At 44.7% G+C, this 25819-nt stretch overlaps 1 protein-coding gene across 10 annotated transcripts in view; it reads left to right on the forward strand.

The window, feature by feature from the left end:
* Positions 1-25819, forward strand: part of TPCN1 (two pore segment channel 1) — a 49165-nt gene that overhangs the window by 8804 nt on the left and 14542 nt on the right. For 2 of the 10 annotated variants that reach the window (XM_074843907.1, XM_074843908.1), the window contains 14 exons: positions 9161-9280; positions 12726-12850; positions 15425-15601; positions 16962-17075; positions 17333-17463; positions 18045-18133; positions 18718-18752; positions 19372-19430; positions 20238-20337; positions 21335-21451; positions 22415-22539; positions 23807-23855; positions 24058-24121; positions 25106-25150. In XM_074843907.1, coding sequence (XP_074700008.1) covers positions 9161-9280; positions 12726-12850; positions 15425-15601; positions 16962-17075; positions 17333-17463; positions 18045-18133; positions 18718-18752; positions 19372-19430; positions 20238-20337; positions 21335-21451; positions 22415-22539; positions 23807-23855; positions 24058-24121; positions 25106-25150 — 1350 coding nt within the window. Of the gene's footprint in view, positions 1-7299; positions 7465-7511; positions 7867-8475; positions 8541-9160; positions 9281-12725; positions 12851-13148; positions 13492-14037; positions 14741-15424; positions 15602-16961; positions 17076-17332; positions 17464-18044; positions 18134-18717; positions 18753-19371; positions 19431-20237; positions 20338-21334; positions 21452-22414; positions 22540-23806; positions 23856-24057; positions 24122-25105; positions 25151-25819 lie in introns of those variants that run through there. The other 8 variants (XM_074843912.1, XM_074843909.1, XM_074843910.1 and 5 more) reach the window with 7 other exon arrangements.

Genomic DNA, 25819 nt, shown 5'->3' on the forward strand with positions numbered 1-25819 from the left:
CCTGTATGGTTGATGTCGGATCCTGAGGATGGCAGGAGGAGACTGCTGTGATTTGAATCATGGTGTGGGGTTTTGAAGCTTGTATCCAGTGCTGGTTTTATAATCATGGTCTGGTGGTGTCTGTTTGGAACAAAAGGCTTTTCTTTTCCTGCTCATGTAGGGGAATAAAATTTAGGATGTGTCTCTGCACAGCTGTGTTAAACCCTCTGATTCTATGGGCTGGACACCTTAGCTACTCTCTTATGTTTCTTATGTGACTGCCTAGCACAGGCGTATATGTATATATTTTCATCTGGGAATTTCTGATCATCTGTATTTTATTCTAACTATAACTATTTTTTTGAGAACACTTTCACTGTCCTCAACGGATTTGAGAAAGTTTATTGTACGAAAGTAATGTAGCCTGCCAAAGGATTTCACTAGAATGCACAAATATGTTCCTGCTCTTCGTTAACTAAATGAAGAAATGCCTGTAGAATTAAGACTAAGTGATCAATCCTGCAAGTGGGAGCACTGAAAACTCCCCAGGGTCAAATTGTACTGGTGAGTTGGCTATGTCATTTACAGGATAATCAGAAGTGGGAGGAGGAAGGAAGGGATGCCATCCTCTACAGCTAGTGCTTTTGCGGCCGCTGGCTGTAGGCGGGGGGCTCCAAAGGAAGGGTGTAAGGGCAGAAGTTTTGACTAGAACAATATTTCCACAGTCTGTCCCCTTTTTTCTGTGGCACAGTCACCCTGGCTGGAGGGGATCCGTGCCTGGTGAGAGGCACAAGAGCTGTGGTGTAATCCATCTTGTAAACACAGCGTCCTACAACACAAACCAGCAATGTCCAGCTGGTTATTTAGTTAGGTAGTGGTGAGTCACTGCAGAAATAGGGAAATGCTGCTGTTTGTTGCCCATTTGCTTGTTTTTCATTGTGCAAAGGGGAACATTGTTTCTCCAGGGTGCTGAGCAAACCAGAAGTACTGGAAATGATTGAAGAGAGGAACACTTGCTGAGACTGGTTTGCTCTGTGGCTCTGCCTTGCTACCTTCAAGTAGTATTAAATATTCTGCTTTTTCTCAACTGGCAGGTGCAAACAAGTGACCGCTTTGGTCCTGCCTGTATTAAGTAAATCCTCACAGGCAACCTACTAAGGAGAATTTTGGCATCAGGATGGGGGGGAAGTGACCAAGACAAAGCCCCTTCCTTTCAAATACAAGACTGATGGCAGGACCTTTATCTCTGGTGGTTGCAGAGGGGAAGACTTCAAAACATTGTGCTCTCTCAAAGTATATGAATAATTTTCAAATGCATACAAAATGGAAATGCTAATGGCAGCCTCAAAGCTGTTGGAGAGGCAGCAAAAAGTCACAGTACAGACATGCTGGTGTGAACATGAAACTAACGTGAAAGCAGCTGCAGTGCTGTATAGCAAACAAAAACATAGAAACGGAGGGTTGAGGAAATCATTAAGAGAAACACGGTCAGAGAGTTAAAAGTGCTCCAAAGGACTCAAGAAATAAGACATGTTAAGTGATACTGGCCTGTTAGAAATTCAAGGTTGAACACTGGTCAGTAACGCTGTGGGGAAGCTCAAGAAATACTGTATGTGTTCTCTATTTGTTGAAAAGCCAGATGACCTGGTCATTGTATGATCTATTCTTCCATTCCTGCAGTAAATAAAGTAGAGATTAAACAGCTGATTCTAAAGGTAGGCATTTAAAAATCAGCAGATGACTTTTTATTCTTCCTTAAGGCTGCAGCTGAGGCAGTCTGAATATTGCAGTGATAGTGACTTTCTTCCAGCCCCAAAAGGTATTTTGCACCAGGTGGGAGACTGCAGGCAAAATAATGGGAAACCAGCAATAGCTCTTCTAAAATCTGGACCTAAAGGACAGTTTTTCATGTCAGTGTGGGTTTATGAAAAAGTGAGCATCATATGAACCTGAAGTCAGGCATTGACTTATTTTGTGAGGTTACAAGATAGACTGACAGTGTTTTGAGATGATATTTGTTTTGGCACCCATGTGGCATTTTGATTGAGGAAGTGAATAGTATGAATCAACACTGTGTAGCTAATGGCTCTGCAAACTGGCTGATGCACGCGTCTGAAAATCCAACTGGTTATTGGGACTGGTTAGTGAATAGGTACGTTATTAGCAGAGGCTGTCACAGGGGTTAGATTTTGTCCTCGTGCCAACTCCAACATTTCTTTCTGATCTGGAAGGAAAAAAAAAAAAGCAATTTCTGATCAAGTTAGGAAATACCTTAGGTTGAGGGTGTAGTAACAGTGAGGATGGGAGCATAGTGGTTAGAACTACTTAGTAAGATGGATGCAGGCAAGCCGTGTGTGTATTGCTACGACCAGCCGTAGGGTTGTGCGTCAGCAAGGGTGGAGGGGGCTGCCTTGGCAAGCAGAGAGGCTGTGCTGACTCTGATTTCGTGAGCAGCGGAGCTGAAAGTGAGCGTGTGGGACGCTTGTCCAGTGAGATGCTGGATGTATTCCTTGGTCCTTCCAATAATAATGATTAGGGAAGATGATGCTTTGTCAGGTGATGTTAGGTGATGTTGCCATCCCTGCTGGCTCTGATCAATGTGTTCATGCTTGGCATGTTCCTAGTGCCCTTGCTCAGTTCATCCAAGATGCAAGAGGCCTGAAGGTAGCTTCAGTAACTGGGTAACAGTGGAGTTGTGTCTGTTGGTTGAAGCTGGGGAAATTCAGACAAGGAATAAGGCACATATTTGACAGCATGATTAATGTTTCGAACCACTTGGTAAGAGCTGGAGAGGGTTCTGCAGTGCTGGAAAACTTCTGAAGTCAAAATTGTCCATCTTCTGAAGATACAGTTCTGTATGAGGACTGTAGGACTTAAAATAAGGGCCAGTTGAAGGGAAACCCTCTGGCAGCTGGTTTGTAGGTGTCAAACTAATGGTTTAACTCCTTCCTTCCTCTCCCACCATTACATGTAACCTCTTTGGTTCCTGCCAGCAGCAGTTACTACCAAATGTGCTGATGTCCTTTTTTTTTTTTTCTTTTTTTTCTTAATGGAGAGCGGTTACACAGTGCTAGAAGCTGGGGTTTTCCCCATTCCTTTACATGCATCTTCCTCTGAAGCTGGCAGCTTCTCTTTCCTGGCTGAGACACAGTGGCGAGGCAGAGGAGTTGTGGCAGCGTTGCATTTCAAAAGAACCGGTGTGCTGGAGTCTTTTTCTAACACCACAAAACGCTATTACCTACTTCTTACTGCTGTGCCACAGTAAATAACTTTCATTGGTCGCAGTGGTAAGACATTAGAGTTTTGCCATGATATTCTTTCTTAATTTATCTCATTTTCTTGCTATCCCTCTCTCTTTAGGGCAGAAAGGTCAGTGTGGCACATAGCTTATTACTGCCTGCTCTGTTCTCGTCCTGCTCCAGTGCTGGGTGCCCATGCGGGAGGTTTGTTGCCCAAACCAATAGTGGTTTCTCACCTAAGGGAAGCGCTTCCTCTCTGCTTCCCACCGCTAACTTAGCGACTTCCCCAGAGAACTGCTGGCGGCTGGAACTGGCAGTTGGACCTGGCAGCACACTGCTTTCGTTAAAAGGGCCAGATTGCAGCTTAATCAAACATCTTTCCAAACTGCATCAGGAAAATCCAAAGCCTCTGCTTTGGAGAATTGAAATGAGGAACGTGCTCTTAAAATGCTGACATTGTGTTGTTACCGACGCTAAAGCAGATCTTTAACATGTTAAAACCATGAGGCATTGGTTTCCCTTTTTGGAACAAAAAGAGGAAATTCCTTCATGTAACAGGATGTGTAAAATAAATGCTATATCTGAGGGATTCTGATATTGTCTCTTTCCCTTTCTGTTGCTTCCTCAAAAATTATGAATTACAAATGTGTGTGTGTGTGTATTTCATGTCTGGTCTCTCTAGTGAGCCATAGCCTTAGGCAGAGCTTGTCTGTTTTCTTTCCCCCCCTTTTTTTTTTGTTGGGTTCACTAAAAACTTTATTATTTCCAATTGTGTTTTCCATTCAAAATTATTTGTTTCATGGAACCCCTCAATGGCTCCAATATTTAATTCCAGTTACAGAATAATTTTATCTCTGTGTCTGTAAAGCCTTTGTTGCTGTGGTATGATTGGACTGACAAGATTATAGAGCATATTAGTTGCTAAAAGCATGGGTAATGTAAGGTTGTACATGATCCTTCTGTTGTGGCTTTGACTTCCCCTTTTTGTGGTATGGAGGTTCATTTGTTAAGATCAGAAATGAAGGATATGAAACCGGCAGCAATTTGGCTTAATACACAAGCAAGATTCTTAATTATATTTTCTTAACACAACCTTTCCTTTTATGTGAGTGTTACTGATAAAAAATGCTTTGGTTTTGACTTTGCTGCTATGTTAAGTAGTCAGTACTCCTGTGTTATACGGTCTCAGACTGCAGGAGTGCCTGGTTCTGGCTCTCCTCATGGTATTTCATGGACTTTCTCATGCAGGAGGATTTAGTCACACATCTGTCCGAAGGCAGCTTTGTGGAAGAGCGCTTCGGCATATGGTGGTTTGCATGAGATGCTGGGAGGTGATGCAGCTGAGGAGCAAGAGCTAGTGGGGTAGGTGACAATATTCTTAGAGGATGCAGCTCTGTGAATGGAGGAGTGATCCTCCTCTGTTTCACTGCTGACTGCTGCAGGGTGTTTGAGCTGTGTGCTCTGGCGCACTAGTGAGCTATGGGAGGCTTTTAAGGTCAGGGCGAAGTGGCCTCTCTGAGGGTGACAAAGCATCCATCAGTTCATCTTCAGCCGCTCAAGCCTCTCGCTAACCTAATTGTGGATCCCAAACATCTCGAAAGGGGGGGATCTGTCCCTCTGCCTCTTGCTGCTACATATTCAGGAGTGTAAATTGTCTGGCGATCAAACATTTTCTGGTCAAAACTTCCCACATAACATTGCAAGAGGAAAAAAAAATCAAGCCCCAGCGTGACTCAGGGTTGAGATCAAAGGAGAGCAGGTGCCCTAAAGAGATGAGGCAGTAAACTGCATGGATGAGGATCTTCAACCAACCCATCTTGGCTGGTGTAGACGGGTAAAATTATCCTCATCCTTATTTTCTTAGAGCAAACTGTTAACTGAATACTGGCTCTCACCCACTCAGAGTAAGAGCTAGCTGGAGGCACGGCTTCTGCTGAGACAAAACAATTTCCTACCATGCTTTAGCTCTTCTGTCATTGTGTTTAGCTTGTGCATCAGGGTTTTTACATGTGTGCAGTGCAGATGTTAGCAAGGATACAGTGGTCCTCTAATTAAACAATGCAGGGCTTAAGTTGTCTTCAATATGAGAAGATAGGCAGTGCAATTGATAAGAGGCAATAATATATAAAAAGTGGCTTACCATGCTGAGGGACATCTGCTCATCTTTCATGTGGATTCGGCTCCCTGTAGTGTGGTGGATGATAGCATGAAGTGAGCTCATGTTGATGCCGTAGGAACTCACTGGGTTCTCAAGTAAAGGCGAGGTCGGTAGACTTCAGTCGCCTCATACCACTAACAGGAAGTGGCAACATCCATATTTTTTTAAAAACTTTTCTGTGTTAAATAGGAACCTGAAGTGACTTTAGTTGTTGAGCTTCACAGCAAGCGAGTGCTGTGAGAATATCGTAAGACAAAGAGCCCTGAGGCCTTTGCATATGTTTCTGCTGTGCTGTTGTCTCTAAGGAAGAGCATGACTCAGTTACGCTGACTTGAAATATTCAGAAGTATATTATTTCTCTTGGAACAGAAGGGCTTGGTGCTGCACTCTGTTGGAGATGCCCTGTTTTTTCCTAGGCAACAAACTGATAGTAAATTGTTTAGACTTCCTCATGGCTCTTAAATTCCTTCCTGTAACATGCCCTAAAAAAAGGATGGGCACTAGGATATTTTGGGCTGCAAAGATCAGTCCCACAATGCTCCTGTTGGCAGAGCTGAAGTGGCAGTCAGGCACTAGAGGCAGTGATTTTCACTCTCTATCGCTCTCACCTCTGAGATGTGTGGCCAAGTGCCAAACCAGCTGTGCTTTCCAGGCAGCTTCCAGCTTTTTTTCTCCCGGGTAGGTGAGTCTGGCCTTGAAGAGACAAATGCACGCATGTTCATGCCTCGGCACTTGAAAAGAAAAGAAGCAGTGTCTTGTCGACTGCATTGGAGCAGGGAGAGAAGATAAATCCTCTGGAGGTGAAGGTACATGGCATGAAAGCACTTGGAAGGGAAAACGCCATCGCTGGTGCTGGTACAACTCCAACATACTTGACACTTCAGGATCCTGCTGTTTCCCAGCCAGAGCTGCTTCTGGGCTTTGCCTGTATTGTGTTGTAGTACTGCTAAAATCTTAGCTTTGGGACTGAAGGTGCCTCTACAGCTTGTGTTGGGGAAGGGTAGCCATCTACTTCGTTTCCTTTTTTGTTAACATGGAGTTGCATCTTCTGTAGTGGGCATTCCATGCAGTTCAGCTGATAAGGGCTTTCCAGGAGAGAGAAGTGTTTCTGGTTGATTTTGACAAGCAAATGCCATCCTCCTTTCGCAGCCTGGTTCATCCTCACTGCAGCCTCAGGGAGCAGAGTTGCTGAGGGAGCCGGCAGCTTTAGCCAGCACGGGGATCCTGCGCTGGGACAGGTCTTGTATGTGAGGTCAGGAGGTTCAGGAGCCCCATGGGCAGCTCTGATCTCCCTTCTTCCATGGGCACGTGTTCAGTGCAGTTGGATGCCAGGTTATGTTTCTTATAAACCAAAAGCATGAGCTCTGTGACTAGCTGAGTTTGGGTAATTAGATACGAATACAGTCAAGATGGATGATATAAGAAATGGAGGTGGTGTGACAGTGAAGAATGCAGCAAAGCCTGAAAAGAAATAGCTCCAGTTAAATGGTGCAGCAGCCACTGCGATAAGGGACTGCAACGGAGTGAGTCACAGACTGCTTTGTGCCCTTTTCCCTGCTTGCAAAGGGGTTGGAGCCTGCCAGCGAGACGCTCGTGCTGGAAAGGTCAGGTTGCCTGTCTGTGTGGACTCTTTCAACAAACTTGTAAAGCGTTTGCTCAACTCCAGGAAGTCACATTTGCCTTGGACAGCCCGCGCTCCTGGAAGTGTGTCCAGCTCCAAGCAAGACACTGCTCCTGGGAAAAAACGTAGCTGGCAAGTGTGTTCCCTAACAGGGCTCATGCCTCTTCCCAAAGAAGAAATAATGACTATAAGGATAGGGCTAAATACAAGACAGCAGTTCTTACAAACAAGGTGGCAAGAAGCAAAGAAAGGACAAAGTTGGTACCAGATTAAATTTAATTAAGAAGGAATCCAATGGTTAACTGACAATTTGACCTTCTGTTTCCCTGTCCTTCTCCTCTGTGGCCTGGTGGCTGCTGCGCTGCGGAGTGGTTTATCAGCTGGCGTGTCTCCAGTTGCCCAAGGCGGTTACTGGAGCTGCCCGGAGCACGTGCCCTGCACAGCTTGGCCTTTCCTGACTGCAGGAGGTAACACCTTGCTTACTTTTGTCTCTTGCTGCTCTGTTTGGTGCATTCACTTGCAGGAACCTTGTAAGGCAATGTGAATGAAGATGTGTCCTGTCTCTGAAGTCATGTGTCCTTAGCATTTCTTTTTTCATCTGTCAAGAGAAATATTACTTGCACATGCAACTCATCAGATGAGTAACTTACATATTGCTGTCTTACACTGATGGCACACGTGATATGTAAACAGTATGAATGACATTTAATTATAAGAATATTTTTGCTGAATTATGTCACTTGTCCTTGCTTCCACACAGCTTGCGAGTTCTGTAATCACAGGTATACTTGCTACAATACCATTATCTGGACAGGATGGCAACTAGCAGCTCCATCAAGACATTCCTCAACCTCTTAGGAGGAGGCCCTGTAAGTCCGGTAAAGGCACATGGCTTTGGAGTCAGTCAAGGAACTAATTAGAGGCATCTCAGTCTGTTTCAGTGTAATGCCATAAAAAGTGTGTGCTATCTAGAAAGCAGAACATCTGGCGAACAGGCTAATGAGAGCCAGACTGGGGGAGCTCTGAGGCAAATGTAAGAGCTACCCTGTAGAGTTTGTTTATAACTCTTTGAATTTATAGGAGGTTACTAGGTTGTTGGATTTTTTTTAATTATTATTATTTATTAAAGCAAATGCAGGCACCAAAGATCAAACAGTGAGAGTCCCAATTGACTTCAGTTGACATAAAATAGCCTGGCTGGGAAGGGTGATTTTTCCCTGGTTCCTGTGAATGTTTTCTGTCCCTTATTCCCCTCTTGGCTCTGCCCTCGAGATCCCCCGTGGCCGCCTAAGCTCCTCCGAATGAGAGGAGTTTGTTTGCTCTCTCAGCCAACGGAGAGTTTTTCCTTCCCCTAAGTAGGGATTTTGTTTTGCAAAGGGAGAGGTTTGGGCTCAGGAAAGTTTATGCTCCTTCTCTTTCTTTCCTTTTTGTTTTTTGTTTTTTATTGTAATGATGACATATGGAAACTATTTACACAGGAGCATGCTCTGCTGCACTGAATGGAAATGTTGGAGTCCCGGCAGTATCGTTCCGGATGCCTTGTGTAAGCAGCCAGCTGGTTTTGCTTTTTCTTTTTTTCTCTTTTCTTTTTTCCCCCTCCCTCTCTCCCTTTTCAGGGAACGTCTGGGATAAGTTACACAAGTGTGGAAGGAAGCTTTGCCATCTGTGAACAGCTCAGTTCGTTTACTTTGTCATGCCCCTTGTACTGTGAACCTCACAAATAACTATCTTCTTTTTTTTGCTGGGCGGGAGAAGACTCCTTGCTGTGACTAGTCAGCGCTTTGAATCCTTTCCCATTAGTTGTTCATGTTTGCTGGTGAGCAAACTCTGGTATATGCCAAAATAAGAGAGCACATGAAGCCTTGCTTTACCACCACGCTCATGTTTAAGAGCTCTTTGTCCCGCAGCTAAGCCTTCCAACAGCTTGCACTTAGAAACATCCTGCCGCTAAAACAGCGATAGGGAAACGATTTAACTGAAGTCTGAGCCACCTTCCTCAGAGGGGAGGGGAGAAAACGTTTAGTTCTGCAGAGAGCAGAGGAAAATCTTTTGTGCGTAGCTTTCCCTTGAGGAAGCTGCGAAATTGAGGATCAGCTTTCGGAGGGGAGGGAGGGAGCAACTTCAGATCTGACTTGTCTCCCTCTCCCCAACTCCAAACACAAGCGTGCCCGCTTCCCGACGCAGCGGCTGCCATGCAGTGGAGAGAGCTGCCTGCCATCTACTTCGAGGATTACGGGAGTCCTGTGGAGAGATCCTCCTATCTCATTGAGCTCGATACTAATGGTAAATGCCGTCGGGGATGTTGTGCAGCACGAGCTGAGCGGAGCGGAGGTTGCATTAGTCTGTGTCATTGTTATCATGGGAGCAGCTGAGGAAATTAGCTAGCTGGAGGGCTGCCAAACAAACAGTCAGAGGGTTGCTTTTCAAATTTATTATTATTTTTATTATTATTTATTACCCAGATGATGCTGTTGCCTCAGGGATGCTAGATCAACCTTCTGGTACCTGATGGGGAAGGAGCTGATCCACAAAATGCAGCTCCCCACCGGAACACTTCACCAGTACATTTTCTGTTGTCTGTGCCTAGAAAGATGATGTCTGGTTTAGACAGGAGGAACACATCTTGGTTTCTAGAGCTGTTTTTCATTCCTGGTTTGGATCATTGAGTGCTGTTTTGTATTTGCAACCTTGATCTCGCTGGGGTATCTCTTCTGTTTCAGCTGCGAGTCCTCTGTGTGAAATCATAGAATAGTTTGGGTTGGAGGGGACCTTTAAAGGTCATCTAGTCCAACCCCCCTGCAATGAGCAGGGACATCTTCAACTAGATCAAGTTGCTCAGAGCAACCTGAGAGATGCAGAGAGGGTTCCTGGGTTTTTACTGTGGTGTATCTTTCCCTAGTATTGATCCTTTTCAAAGAGAGGTTGGTCTTTGTGAAAGAACTACTTCGGGGTTAAAAGTAGCTTTGGCATCTTTTGGTAGGGTACAGTGTTTTGGTGTTTTAGTGCTACAAACCTTTGCTGATTTGACCACAGTATGTTTTGATGTTCTTAAATTTTGTGTATACTGTAATGCACCAATAACACGGTAATATTTTAAGCAAGCTGCTTAATGTGTCCCCCTTCCCCAAAAGAGCTAGTACAGCCAAGGTGTTGATTCTATGCTTTTTCAATATCCCCTGAACTGTGTGAGGTGAATCACATTTGGATTGTCTCTGAACACTTGCTGTGAGTTCTGGAAAGGCTTGAAACTCTGGCTCCTGTTAGCACCTTCACAGTTGTTGCTAGTTTGAGCAAGGCATCCTGCAGCCTCGCCCCAGTCACCAGGTAATGAAGGAGCTGTGAGCGACGTGCTGTAGAGCTGTCCAGGTGACATCATGGATGGCACACATGGCTCTGGACGTCTTCACACAGCCGGTTATGTGTGATAAGAAGAGGTTGCACTCTCTGCTCCGATGTACCTGTCGCTAGTGCACCTCAGCAAGGTTTGGGGGTGTTTGACAGCTCAGTGCCTGTCTGTGGTACTGCTCGAGGTCTTTGAGGCTGGGGGCTGGAGGCCACTTTGTGCTCTGCCTCTACTGTGAGCCAGCTTAGTGCCCCACGGAGGGGCAAGGCAGGCAGGACAGGGCTGCAGTGTGTTTTGTCTGACAGCAAATGATCTGTTAGGATAGGAATGACTATTGGAAAATACTTGTCTTCTGGGCACTAAAGATCTTCAGCAGTGAGTCCAGGTTCTGATGAAGATGTGCTCCTTCTGCAGCTCTGCTAAGCATTAAGTGCAAAAAGGTTTTTGCTACCAGGCTGCAGTTGCAGGGAGTCTGTCTTGTTGAAAGACATGCACAGTAAAAGCTTCATAAATAATAACATTTAAGAACTTTTTAGAGCTCACAGTGTAAAGCTTCTGATTTTTGCATATTGCATCTTTTAGTTAAAAGGTGAACAAATCCAGAAGACTACCATCCAGTTCTGTGGATAAATAAAACCACTGTCATTCAGTTTTTTCAAGAACTGTGCTCATCCGAGGTATAAAAAGGATGTGGGGGACGAATCAACCCCATTCAAATGTTTGTCCAGGTTTTGAGTGGTATTTTAAGGGTATGGGGGAAGCAAGGAAGAGAAAGAGGCTTAAGTGCTGCAAGATTCTCACAATCTGAGTATGCAATCTGGAAAGCCTTCACAAATCCCAGATAAATGTTGTCTTCATTTGATTTGAGGGTGGAAAAGGCAGCTGTGGCTCTGCACTGGTGAAGGGGTTTCTGCCTCTGTCAGTAGTACGCAGTGCCATTTCTGTCAATAGGTGCAGTTTTTGGCACAGACTCTCTCCCCACTCCTGAGGGTGTTCTAGAAAGACTGAATCAGTAATTCGATGAGGATTATTTTGTCACAGCAAGGAGATGCAGCAAAACTTCAGCATGGTGTCATGAGAGAGGAAAAGAACCTCATTGTAATTTTTTCCCACTCTCAGATAACTTCTTGTCAGACAGAACAAGCTACTGCATCACAGCTTTTGTGCTAATAAAAAAGGGGAAATCGGCACTTTTGCACTGGCAAGATCAATTTTACATGTACCCTCTTTGGGAACATGAGGCACTGGAGAAGGGGAGTCTTTACTGAGAGCAAGAACAACCATGTGATTTGGGTAATGATTGTAACTCCGGAGAACTGAGTGCATGGCCACAGATTTCACACGTGGCCCTAAGCAGGTCTTGCTTCTGTGGGATCTCTGCTCAGTATTCTTTGTCAAAGGTGCAAAATAAAAATCCCAGTCCCAGAAGAAGAAACAAAGTGACATTCCCTTTTTGAACAATAATTGTCTCCATGCATGGTTTTCATGTTTCTTAATAGCAATGAGGCTACATAATGCAAAAAATGACAAGTATTATAGAGTATATATATGTGCCCTGCATAGTTCTTCCATGGGAGGGGCAATATGTATGTATAGCTATGCTTGGGAGTTGCTTTTTCAATTGAATTGTATTTTTTTTAAATAAATCTTTAGTTATGAAATCTGATATAAACGTTCAGTAGATGTTTTATAGTGCTTTATTGATTAGAAGCTTCAAAATCACTCTATGGGATATGAACAGAAATCAGTCTTGCTGTCTGTTTTCATCAGAGGGGTGTATCTGCATCAAAAAGAGTGTTGCAAAGATGCGTTGTTTAATAACTGTGGAGAGCTCTGAAGAACTAGGCTTTCTACTAAAAATACTGACTGCTGCTTTAGTGTACTATACAGCTTCTATACTCAGGCTGGTTCCCCTTGCCTGTGGTAGTCCTGTACTCCATTCCTCCATGGTCTCTCCTACCACTAAATATGAAAAGGCAGTGCTTCTTTAGCAAGCCCACTTTTATTTTGTGGGTTGGATGTCCTCGGAGACTTCTAGCTGTTAGCTGCCTGTTTATAGTTTATGACTGCTGATAGTGTGCTACGAACATGACAGCACAGATCCCTGAGCCAGGAGACCTGCTTATTGTATTAAATAGGATGCTGTCTCTTTTGATGATCTTCTGGGAGCATTTCCGTGTTGAAGTGCTCAGTTTGAGTGTGTCTCTTAAAAGCTCCTACATGGGAAGAATCAATTTGTCTGTGTACAAGCTGCCAGTTTCCTGGGTACTCTGGCACCTCTTGATGCTTGTCTCTGGTCCCAGTGCCTGGCCTGTTTGCCTGCCTCCTGATCGATCTCAGCTCGCTTAATTGTAAATCAATTTTTCTCTTATTGTACTGATGCAGATGGAGGTAGCTATGACGTTATTAATGATGCATCCAGCCCTGCTGCGGGGGACTGCTGCGCGCAGCAAAGCTCCGCCCGACACAACTGGGAAATGAACTACCAAGAGGCAGCAATCTACCTCCAGGTGAGCCCTGCTGTTTGGTGTATTGTGTGAAAAATGGACTTAGGGAACTATGGTAGTTCTTGATTATAAGAAACAGAGAGCCTCCGTTTTGAGGTCAAAAATTTGGTGCTTTGCAAAGGAATCTGCATAAGGGGTGGGGTGATGCTGGAAGCACCTTCAGAGGGGCTCTAGCAAGTCATTTTGGAGGAACTGAACAAGCTACCCATCCTCTCCCATCTCTCCCAGTGTCGAGGACTGTAGTAGTTGAGGGATTCAGCACATGTTCAGTTCTGCCACCTTGCCATGGAGATTTCCTTAACTTGTCACAGGTCGTCATTTCATGTCTTCAGTCGCTCCGGGGTGAATGGTCAGTGCTCTCCTGGAGACATCTCATGTTCTAGAAGTGCAGGTCCTAATCCTGCCTTGGCCGCAGATTTGGTGGGTGGCTCTGGAGTGTTCGTTTACCATCAGTCAAGCCCTGCAGGTCATGTAAGACACAAGAGAAGGTACAGGTCTTGATTTCCGCAGGAAGAAAGCATGTTGAGATTAGAATCGGCCCAGGAGTGAAATTTATCATCTTTAAAAAGAAAAAACCCACAGCTAACCAAACAAACCCCACCCATGCTCCAGTTACAGGAAACACCATCGTTACTTCAACAAAGGTATATTTTTAAGATCACTGTACAGTGTGGTGAATTATCAGATGAATTACTACCAAAACTGAGCTTCTCCCAGAGCTGTCCAGTCTGAAGTTGCTGGTTCCCTTACTGTGCTTCCTTCCTCCTTCTCTTTGTTCCCTTTCAAAGGCTCTGCACTGCAGCTTGAGATGCTTTGCACCCAGTTAGGTTTTTTGCTTAAGCCACTGCAAGGTGATTGAAACCATTCATTCCTCCCTGCTCCTAGCCCACAGAACTGAGACGTGTTGCTTCTCTGACATTTTAAAACCAAGTAGGCTTAGACCTTGGTAATACTTCAGCTTTGTCATATGCTAGAGCAGCACTGACAATGCAATGGTAGCTCCAGCCCCTCCCAGGCTTTTGTTTAAACTCATGATTATTGGAAATGCTCTGCAAAGGGTCATTGAGTTGCTGCAGTGTCTGATGGTAATGTACGCAGCAGGCTTGGCCCTTCAGATGCAGATTATTCTTGCTGCTGCCTTGACCAATGGTCATGATGACAATGTCCTTGAAATGAAGTAGACATAACTTAAAGAGCATGCAGATTGTTTATTTGAACCAGTAGCTGCAGGCAAGAGTGTCTTATCTGAATAAGAGGACTTTGCTGTCCAGCAACGTTTTGAATTGCTTGGCTACCAAGAGGCAGAATTTAGACTATTTTTCATTCTGCAAGTGTGTTTTGTCAGGCATGAATAAGAATGCCCTGCTGATCTAAGCTAGTGCTCTCTTTGAGGGGGGGGCTTGCGTTTTATGGAGCTTGCTGCTGGGTTTTGTCCTGCTTGCAATCTGGCTCACTGACCCGGCAGTGTTTATTCTTAAACAGAATGTGAGCTTGCCTGGGAGATGAGTAAATGAGAAGCATTTGAAACGCTCTTCTGAATTGGTCTCAAGAATGCTTCACTTCTTAAAGGAGATCCTGTTTCCTGACCTTGTTATCCACCTGCAATCACAGTTATTCCACTTTGATAGTAATAGCTTACTGTCCTTACAGTAATTGCTTACCTGGGAAGATGTTAATTTTTTTTTTAAAAAAAAAAAGCCAACTTCTTGTGCATCTGTGTGTCCCAGCTGGGGAAAAATGATCTCTTATGACAATTTCCAAGAGGCAGCAAGTTTCCTGTGAGCGACAAAGGCTCCCTTGCTTAAACCATTGACTCAAGAAAGAGAAGAAGCTGTTGGGTGGTTCTGCATGAAAAACCTCTAAGTTCTCACCAAACTAAGTTTCCTCCTAGAGGTAAAAATAGTAATGACGTAGCTGTTTAAAAATCAGTTGTAGGCAAACTGTTAAGATGGAGTATCTGACCTTTTAATGTTAATTAAGCTTTCTAGTTAAGAGGGAATGACAAATCAGCATAGAGACTTGTTAATTTTTCATGGAGTCTGTCTTCTCACATTCCTGAAGCAGAAAACACTGCATATACGCCAGTGTTTTCTCCCAGACATTTTGCAAGGCCAAGATAAGGAGGAGCAACTGTCAGCCCAGGTGCCCTGGAGCTTATCTCTGTGTTTTTGTGTTCTGTCCTGGAGAAGTTTAATCAAATAAGTCTGTAAACGTGGAAGTGGTTGCAAGTAAATGAAGTGCTGTGTTTATGTTGGGATGTTGACTAAAGTTTCTTTGCCTAGCTTTATAAACTTTCAGCGCTCTTCCTCATTTTGAAAAGGATCAAGGGTTTCTGAAGCAGGAGTTTGTGGATATTAATGAGTTCCATTACTGAAATATGCTTATGAACAGAAGGGGATGTCCCTTGTGTGTAGAGTTCACTCCTCAATAAACAGATCAATGTCAGGCTGTAAAGTGGGAATAGTCTGTTGGGAATTGTATCTAATCCTTCTAAAAGTCTGTGTTCTTCACGTGGAAAGTTCTGTTTAGTACTGAGAGTCACTAATGCTGTTCTCTTCTTTATCCCTGCTGCCCTAGGAAGGAGAAAATAATGATAAGTTCTTCACTCACCCCAAAAATGCCAAAGCACTTGCTGCCTACCTCTTTGCACACAATCACCTTTTCTACCTAATGGAGCTGAGCACAGCACTGCTTCTCTTGTTGCTGTCTCTCTGCGAGGCGCCAGCTGTTCCTATGCTCCGTCTTGGCATCTTTGTAAGTACTTTGGGGCAAAATGAAGAAGTTTGCCTGTTTTGCAGTGGTGGGTAAGAGGAAAAAGAAGGCTATAAACATAGAGGAAGAAGGCAGCAGTAGTAGGAAAAAAACGCTACCTGGCTTGTTCTGCAAATTGGTGACAGCAGATGTGCCAGCCGGCAAAACATCCTTTTTTCATCTGACGTGCATAGACCACGATGAAAGTGACACTTATTTTGTATTATCAATTTATGCAGTTCTTAAATTTTGTAACTGAGAAGTGTGTGGTTTTTCCTTTTTCTTGAGATAACTCAAGGATTTGTGTGCTTTGACGGGGTGGTTTTAAAGCCATTGTAGGTTTGGTGCCGTTATCCCAGCACCACCACTGGTTCCTAGAACACAAACAGATCTCAGTCTGGGACAGGTTGCTAAACCTTCTGCTGTCCTCTCCTCCCAGTGTTGTGAGGACTCTTTTTAATGTATATGTGACTGACGTGAAGTTTTATGTCTAACCTTCATAAAATGCAGGTTGAGAGAAGGGGTGCACAAACTGGTATATGCTGTTGTCAGTCCACAACCACTTCATGAGGTACCACTGTCAGGCACAGTGCTAGGAGCTGCTGTGCTTTTGGAGCTGTTAATGGCACCCTGGGGCTATGCCAGGGGTGTAGAACAGCCATGACAACCTTGGGGACAAAGTGTTCCTCAAAATGAGTCAGGGCTGCATAACTCAGTTTGGGTTTTGAGCTGTGACTAAAGCTGAGGTTGTAAGAAAATGCTGTTGTTGTCTTTGTGGTGCATTTTACATCTTCCAGCAGAGAAGGGGTCCATCAGCACTGCTAAAAGCTGTGTTCTGTTCCAGAGCTTGACCAGGACCCTGTCTGTGGTTGTCCAGAACATCTATTTCAAGAGATAACAGAAGAGTTTTCTATTCTGTGAGAATTCTCTGTGAATTCTCTCTGCCCAGCAGCTTTTCTTCCTGCATTTCACTAAAGAAATTGCAGTCTCAAACTTTTTTAAAAGGTTTTTGCTGGAGTTGCTGGTGTCTTGCCCTTTTTCAAATATATCAATACATTTTTTGATGTGTTGCTCAAATCCAAGAGGGGTGTGGATATCCAGGAAATTCTGGGCTGATACTGAATAGAGGAAAATTCTACAGGCTTTAATAAAAGCACAAAGCAATAAATATAGCAACTTTGAAAGACAGAGTGCTGTGCTAGCTTTAAGGGTGGCCTTGGGTTTTCCTGCATGTCACAGAACTGTGCTCAGACTCCTGTGAAACCCACGTGCTTCTTGAAAAAGGAAGGGCAGAAATGTGGCCTCTGATGTGCTGCTGTTTGTAATCAGAAGCACTGGTTTAAGCTGTGCTGTATTGTCACAGGTCCATGCAACCTTGGAGCTGTTTGCGTTAATTGTGGTAGTCTTTGAACTCTCAATGAAGATGAGGTGGCTGGGCTTCCAAACCTTTATCAGGCACAAAAGGACTATGGTGAAGGTAAGTTGTCTCTCATTGTCAGTGTTTCTCCTTCAGCATCTTTGGGAACCAAAGAACCAGATTAAATATTGGCCTGTAGTGTAACAGGGATGACTTAGCCATGTGTCCCAGCTGCCAAACGATTCATGTGAGACCTCTAAGCGCTCAGAGACCCCTCCCATCCTTAAAGTGTCCACATAAATGGATGGTTAGTGAGAGCTTTGCCTTTCCCAAAAGGAGACTGCAGCTGTGCCTCTCATTAAACCCCTTTTTTGCAGACTTGCGTGCTGTTTGTACAGTTCATAGAGGCCATCGTGGTGTTGGTGCGCCAAACCTCGCACGTCCGGATAACGAGAGCTCTGCGCTGTATCTTCTTGGTGGACTGCCGGTACTGTGGTGCTGTCAGAAGGTGAGTGCTCAGCTAGTTGGGTTTTCTGCTGTCATGCCTGGGACTGGGCTGAAGGAAAAGCACTCTGGTCCTGCAGGCATCTCAGGAAAATAAGTGTCTTTCATGGCCATTTCAGATCTCGGAGATCTTCTGGAATTGTGACTGAAGCGTAGCTAGGGTCTTGCCGATGTAGGGAAATTTCATACGTAGTATCTTTGGATGTGCTCAGGGTGCACAGTGCTTATGTGTGCTGCCCTTAGCTGTATAAACTGCCTCAGAGAGCACAACACATGAACGTGGCTGTATTGTTTCTGGCTCCTCAGTTTGCCTGTAAACTTCACAATGAATCACAGGGCTAGTCTTTAGTCTGGAGAAGGAAAGTTGACAGAGTGACACTAGTATTGTTTGCAGTACCTGAGAGCTGACTGCAAAGGACAGATAGGTAGCTTGGAAACAATCTTAATTTACCTAGCTTTCTGCTTTTAGTCCTTGGAGGGAGTGGGAAGAAAGTCCTCAAGTATGGCGTGTTGTTGTTTTTTCTCTGCCAACCTGGAGGAGAAAACATGCAAGTTTTAGTTTATCAATGTTTTGTTATTTTTCAGAAATCTGCGACAGATCTTCCAGTCCCTCCCACCATTTATTGATATTCTCCTCCTCCTGCTTTTCTTCATGGTGATTTTTGCCATCCTGGGTGAGTTGTATTTTTGGCAGGTGAAACAAAAGCAACACAAACAGCCTGGATGAATATAAAGCTGCTCAGATTCAGAGTCCTGCCAGGATCTTCCATTTACCCCATTTCATCTGCGGTCATCTGGAAGGCAGAATTAAAGATCCAAAATATCTAGAAGCTGGGTGTTTGATTTTGAGACAAAGGTCCTTTTGACCTCTTCAGGAGGATAGTCTGTGGTGTGTGTGTTTGTGGTTTCTAAGTTCTGTTTCCATCAACTATTCCTCAATCTTGTAAGTTTAGTCTACGTTCTTACAAATGCATGTGTCTGTGGGGTACCTGCTACAGTCCTATGCTCAAACCATCCCCAAAAAGTGTATTTTCCAAAACCATCAGTGGAATGCCAGTGACATGTATTGGCAAATCTGTATGGAGAAAGCCTTCCAGATACTCTCCTCTTTATGGTGTCAGAGAGGACTTACTCTTAGTGTGACCTTCTCTTTGGGAACAGAGACTCACCACTCTGCTGCTTGACATTAAACAGACTTTATTTTTGTTTGTTCTTTCCCCCTTTCTTCTCTCCTGTACCTTCTCTGCTGCTTCTCTAGGTTTTTACTTGTTTTCTCCTAACCACTCGGATCCGGTGAGTATCACTGATTCTTTCAACTGAAGCTTGAGTCCCATTTTGACGTGCTTAGGAATCAAACATTACTGTGTGGATGTAGCTTATTCCTGTGTGGTGGCCTGGCAGGCCGGATGCTAGCTGGTCAGAGTTGCTTGGCAGTGTTACCCTGGTTTACAAAACCCTGCTGGGAGGGAAGGCAGTGCAGAGAACTTCCTCAAAGACAGGATGTCCCAAAGGGAACATTCCCAGAGTTGTTCCTTGTTCTTGATGTCATGATTCAGTCAAACAAGCCACCTGCTGCTGTGCCAAGGGGAGGAAGGTATCTGGGTGAAAGCTTGGCCTGCCTCAGACTGTGGCTGTCAGAGTCTAGCAGACACTAGTTCCTGCTGCTGCCCAGTCTGTACCTTGCTGGGAGTAACTACTGCAAAAATGTGTAGACAAGCTATTAATTGTTTTAACTCTTCACATGCCATCTCTCAGGGCCCTTTAAAAAGGACCAATGCTGAAGTACCCTTTCCCTAGGGAGGCAGTAGAAGTGCTTATATGCAAGTGGGGGGTGGGGTGGTTGGTTGTTTTTTGAATGAAATGCCACTATGAAGTTCTGCTTGCATTTGGTCATGGGAGTTTTTTCTTTCAGTATTTCAATACCTTAGAGAACAGCCTTGTGAATCTCTTCGTGCTTTTGACCACTTCGAAGTAAGTTCATGCTTTTCTAGCTCAGTCTTTCCCTTTGACCCCAAAGAAGTCTAGCAGAGCCAAGAGCTTATTTGCAGAAATGCTCTGTCTCCAAATGTCACCCCTTTCCTCTGCACGAGAGGGAGATTTCCTGGGTCAGCCTGCATGGGAAGAACTGGTATTTCATTTTGTTTTAGGACACTGTGACCTCAGATGCAGAGTTATCTCTAAGCAACTCACACCGCTTCATCACTGTGAGGGCAGTAAGAGGGGAAACAGCTTTATTAGGCCTTGGTCCAAGAAGGGACAGTTTCTATTTGTGTTCCTTTGTCAGCCGACAGTTTGCTGTTGTGAAGTATCTTCCTATTACTCTGTTTCGGTTCACCTATCTGCTAGGAAAGGGGGATAACAACAGTGGGTAAATATTGATCTGCTGTCAGGGAGAGCTCTGAGGATTAAGAAATTAGCAAAGGATGGAATAAATCTTAGGTTGTAACACTCTTACACCAAGGCTATATTGCTGTCGTTGCTAAGTATCAAAGCACAACCCTTAACCATGTTACAAATCCCCTTTGCCCATCTGATTTTCGGGATGTGCAGGGAATGTGCTTTTCATACTTTTTTTCATTGTGTCTCCACATTCTTGCTGCTTGTTGCGAGGCTCAAACTTCTGTGTCATGAGCAACCACATATTTTGCAGAAATGCACAGATCTATGGATGCGGGTTTACACAGACACCCGTGTCCTTTGTAGTGGCTCTTGCCTTTGTAGTGGGAAGTGTAGCATGAGCTATTTGGTGCTTAAACTTGGGTCTTTTTTTGGATGCAGTTTCCCTGATGTGATGATGCCATCTTATGCCCGGAACCCCTGGTCCTGTGTCTTCTTCATAGTGTATCTCTCCATTGAGCTGTACTTCATCATGAACTTGGTGAGTCCCCTGATGAAGCACTTGACTTCTCTCCGCCTGACTTTAGAGCTCATTGCCCAACAGGGTCTTCCCCATTCCCAAGAGTGCTCTGTAATAATCTGAGACCCTTTGGCAGAATACTTCGCTACAAATAGGAGTCTTTTAATGTTTAACCACAAGGAATTGAACTAAATCACAGAAAATGGAATGATAGGAGTATCTTTCAACTTCTCTCACATTAATATCATGCTTGGAGTGACATACTCAGTTGCATGAAATTTACTGTCCTTTTCTGTCTTAATTATTTATCATAAAATGGCATTTTATTAGCTGGGCTTGCCTGAAATACTTTGTAAATCAGTTTGAAGGGGATGGAATTACTAAGTATGAGAGGACTTGAAGAGTGCTGATAACTGCAGTATGAGAGCATGGCTGCTGTGCTGGCTCTGCTTCTTGCAGCATCTAAGACAGGGCCAAGGCCAGCTCAGGTGAGCATGTGAGTAGTGGAAAAGGCGTTGTCAAAGGAGTTAAATTCTGCAACCCAAGGTGAGTGATTTGATGCTCGTAATGGGCTTGGATTTCACTGCTGCTGTTCTAGATGGAGGGTTAGTTTTGACATGTGTTTGCCAAAGCTCCTGCGGAAGGGTGAGCCCAGAAAGCCGCCCTCAAAACCTGCTTTCCAGGAAGAGATCAGGGCATCTTAACAAACCTTTTGATACTGTTTTCGGTCAGCATGTGTGGGGTTTAGCCTTAGCTCTTAAAACCACTAATGAGTGTTAGAAGGCCAGAAACATCCAGACCCCTTCCAAAAAGTAGATCAGTGTGTGTGCAGTGTGCTTGGTGATCCTTTTGTGGGATCCCTTATGGCCAACGGGCCCGCGCTGCCTCCATCCTGCCTCAGGCCGTGTCACGCTTAGTAAATTCCTCCTGCAGGCGATGCCTCTCCTTGCCTCTGGATGTTCCTGCCTGTCTCAGGTCACCACAGAGTATAAGGATCATCCCTGTCTTCTCTCTGCAGCTTCTCGCTGTTGTGTTCGACACTTTCAATGATATCGAGAAGAGGAAGTTTAAGTCCTTGCTGCTGCACAAGCGCACAGCCATACAGCACGCCTACCGCTTGCTGATCACCAAACAGGTACGGGGCCCTGCAGGGAGGCTGAGAGCAGCCCACAGTGCAGCAGGAGGGCAGGTCAGCAATGCTTTAAGAACACCAGTGCTCTGGAGTGTTTAAAGACCATGTTCCAGAAAAGATGATTTATGTCTGTTGACTGGAATCATACTCACCAAGGGCTACTGTTTTTTCATTTGTGTAACTTGTTTATATCTGTTTCTGGAGAAAACACAAAGTAGTCTGAATTTCAGCCCCATGTGAGGTTATGGAAGTGTCTTGATCAAATGAGTGAAGTTTGTCCTGGAAAGCATGCAATCATTGATTCCTCTCTGATTCAGCGTGGGTCTTGCTTGAGGACTTGCCTCTCAATTAGAGGAGAGGTGGGTTATACTTGTGAAGGTACAGTACAGTTGCTAGATACTGCATGAGTAAATGGTACAGAAACAGAAGTAATTCACGCACAAACAACTCTTTACAGGGACAGAGCACTGGGGGAGAGGGTTGATTTCTTGCTTAGCTTGTGAAGCAGCAAGACAAATAGGACCCAAAAATAACTAACCTACTTCTAGTAGATTAGTTCATGTTTAGGGCACATTCATTATATGAACAGTTCCTGAGGAATAGCTGATAGTCTTTAAAAAGTGCCAGTAATGGGATCTGTTAGGTTGTCTACTAGTTTCCCAGGAAGAGTGGTTGAACTCTGTCCCTTGGGGTGTCTGGTTGGACAATTTTCACATGATAGGGCAACAGGGAACAGCTCTGCATTTGCTGGAGGGACTGACTGCCAGGAGAGCTTTCTGATCTCTGGGATAAGCTCAGGAGGTTAAAGTAGTAGCTTAGGGTACTTTTGGGGCTTAGTTGTAATGGCATCTTATGATAAAATGTTGAATCCTGCTTAAAACAAATCCAGAGTGAGAATTAAATACACTAGCCTCTACGTGCTTCTGCCTGATGTCGCTGCTTATGACAACATTCCCTTGTTTCTAGAGGCCGTCTGGAATTTCCTTCAAGCACTTTGAAGGGCTGTTGCGGTTTTACAAGCCTCGGATGTGTGCCAGAGAGCGATATCTCACTTTCAAAGCACTGAATCAAAGCAATACTCCTTTAGTCAGGTAGGATGGTCTTACTGCTGCACCCAGAGCAGGGAGGTTGCTTCACTCTCTGAAGCTAGGCTGTGCTTTGGAGAGGATGGCTGGGTTTTATGGAAGGAAATTTGTCTGGGATGTGGGAATAGACTTATGTGATTGAAAGGATTTGTCTGGGAAGCAGGGAGCTTGGAGGCGGGGGGTACCCTGAGAGTTGAGGTTTTTCTGCGGAGGTGATGGAGTTCCTGCGTGCCCTCTTGTGGATACAGCGCTCTGCTGGCAGTCGCCAGGCAGCCGCTGTTCCCCACCTCCCCTGCCAGAACAGAGGAGCGAGAAATTGAGGAACAGCATTAGAGCCTGCAAGGAGCATTTCTTCACACAGTGCAGCCTCGCAGCTTAACAAGTTTTTGTTTTTTCCAGCAGCTGGCTGTGTCCCCCAGGGTTTTGTTAATTAAAATCTGGTTCTGCTGGTGCTTTCAGGACTGTCATCCTCTGTGTTATGAGGCAGAGAATTGCCATTCTGGTGGATGGGTGCAGCTAGCTCCAGCCAGCATGGAAGTGGAGGGAATTAGAGCAGGAGACCTTCTCTTCCTTTTCCTTTGTTCTGGCCACAGACAGACTCAGAATGAGTCTCCCATTAAACTGGTGCCGATGCTTCTCCTTAAAGTCAAGTGCCACAGAGAAGTGTTGAAAATGGCATAGGGAGAAGGGCTGAGTTCTTAAATTTAGGCACCTAATGACACCAGTAAGAGTCTGAGAAGTTCAGCATCCTCACCTTCAGATGCCTAAAAGCTGTTATAGGCCTGACCCTGAGCACCTAGACAGGCACTTATGTTTTATGAGTTTCTTTGCTTTCATGTCCTTTTTCAAATTTCATTGTTACCTTGAAAAGAAAATGTGCAAAGATGTTAGAAAAGGACTGTACGAGTAATTAAGACAGTCCAAGACTTCTTCATGAAGAGTAGTACAGTCTCTCTCCCTTGGAGTTTGCTATCTAAGCCTGAGGTCTTTCCTGTCAGTGGTAGAATTCTGGAATTCAGTAGAGTCAGAATTTCCTTTAAGGGCTGTAGTGTTACAGAAAGAAGAAAGGCTTTGCACCCTGCTCTGGCTGTTGTCAGTCAGTAACCTTTGGCCAGACTGGGAAGAGGTCAGTGTTGAGTATACCAACTGTGGTTGCAGTTCTAATAAGGAGTTAATAACTTCCAGGGACTCTCTGCTGATGATGCCTGACAAGGACAATTAAGGATCTAATCAACTCCAAGGCTCTGATCAGATGCTTCTTTCTGTTTTGCAGTCTAAAGGATTTTTACAATTTCTATGAAGTTGTTGGCTTAAAATGGAAGGTGAGTATTTTTTGGGTGGAGAAGATGGGAAATGTGTGTGGGAGGGAGAGCAAAGGAGGCCGGTGATTGAAGAGAAGGTGGGTAAGAAACAAAGGCAATCTAAAAGAAACAGATGATGGGGATAAGGTGGGTCTCCATCACTGCCCATTTTTTGTATGGACGTAGCATTGACTACTTCTGATCATGGCTGTTCTGCTTCCAGGCAAAACGAAATCGCGAGCACTGGTTTGATGACCTTCCACGGACAGCATTCCTTATTTTTAAAGGTAACAGACTGTGTTTTCGTGACAGCATTCAGCTAACAGGAAGAGCATTTCTTTGCAAAGAAAGGGCCCTCGGAAGGGACCTTTTCTTCTGTCCCTGGTGAACAGCTGAGGGAAGGCCTACTAACCAACTCTCTGTGTATTCAGAGCCTTGCATTCAGAGTCTCCAAAGAAGATTTCTCTCACGTATATATTCTCTGTGCTCTGACCCAAACCCTGGCTTCCTTAAAATAAGAGACATCTGTCAGAAGCTCTGTAGCAAAGCAGACCCTGAGGTCGTGGAGGGCTGTATTCCTTTTTTAGCACAGAGATTAGGTGGGGATTTATGATTGCTGAATCTAGTAGAGTTTATAGAGTTTCTCCGTATCCCAGGTGGCAACTCACAGCAGTGACTGTGAAGAGGGATATGTGTTTTCACAAAAGCTGCTAGGCTTCCTAGTCCCAAGATGGGGTTGCAACACTCGTACAGGTCAAGTGCAGCTGCTCAGGAAGGGGAAAGAGGTCTGAAATCAGTGTAATCTGTCTTGCAAACGTAGCCATTCAGAAATAAGAACTTATCTGCAATTCTTTTTCAGTGTTGTGTGCTAGTGGGAACAGTTAACACCATCTAGATCCAAAGACAGCTGCCCTAGGAGTCCTACATATCTCTGCTGATGCACTCAACCCTCCTTGACAGCATAGGTGTTGTTCCAAACATGGGTAGTGCTTCAACAGCTGCATTTACCTCTGTCCATGCCACAGAACTAACACACAGAGGGGAAAAAAAGGCATCTTGGGGGTTAAGGATAGCAAGTTTATTGCTGCTAAAACTCTAGAGGAAATTTGAACTTGGTCCCAAGAAGTAAAAGTTAATAATCTGCTAATCTATTTAGCTTCTGTGCTGAGGATTGGTATGAAAAATGTCTCTAAGGAGAAGATAGAGGAATCTGTGTGTGAGATATGGAGGACTGTGTAAACATCTGTTTTGTTACACTTTCCTTCATACAGGCATCAACATCCTCGTGAAGTCCCGCGTGTTCCAATACACCATGTGTAAGTAGAAGTAACGAGCTGTCTCTCTGCTGGGCAGCCTTGATCACTGGCGTGCTGTGTCTGCCACCCTCATGAGGACTTAGCGTGGTGGGGCCTGGTCTTTGGTCTGAGCCATGGCTCATGTACACATTTTGGAGTTTTGGCAGAGGGGGAGGGAACTGCATGCTTGTACCGACCACTGCTGTGATACTCTGAGCTCTCGCTGTGTCGAGTCTTCCGGAGAGGCTCCTTGGTTCACTACTTCATAACACACTTGTGGGTCTGATTCTGTATGAGTCAGCTTGTTGTGTTTAGGTAGGTTGGTGGTTAGCTTTCACAGGCCTTGAGGTTTTCATCTTGCAGCTGAAGGATGCTGGGTAAGGAACTGCCTTGCCAGTCAACCACCTTCTTCTGTTTGCACTTGAGAAGGTGCAAGCATCCTGGTTGCTGGAGGGATTGCTTGGCAACTGTACTGCCTGTGAGAAGGATTCTGTGCTTCTCTCCTCTAAAGGAGAAAGAGTGCTTACTCATGGTGCTACTTGCAATGTTCTAAACAATCTGTTCCTACTCTGTAATTTGGGGGTTTTTTGAATGTTGAAGGAGAAGGTTTTGTAAATTGGGATGCTAAACTAAAGCGGGTGGGGTGGAATGAGGAGATCTGAATGAAAAGGAGAAGTCCTGCAGCTTCAG

Source organism: Strix aluco, chromosome 18 (genome assembly GCF_031877795.1).
Source record: "Strix aluco isolate bStrAlu1 chromosome 18, bStrAlu1.hap1, whole genome shotgun sequence".
NCBI classification, from domain to species: Eukaryota; Metazoa; Chordata; class Aves; order Strigiformes; family Strigidae; genus Strix; species Strix aluco.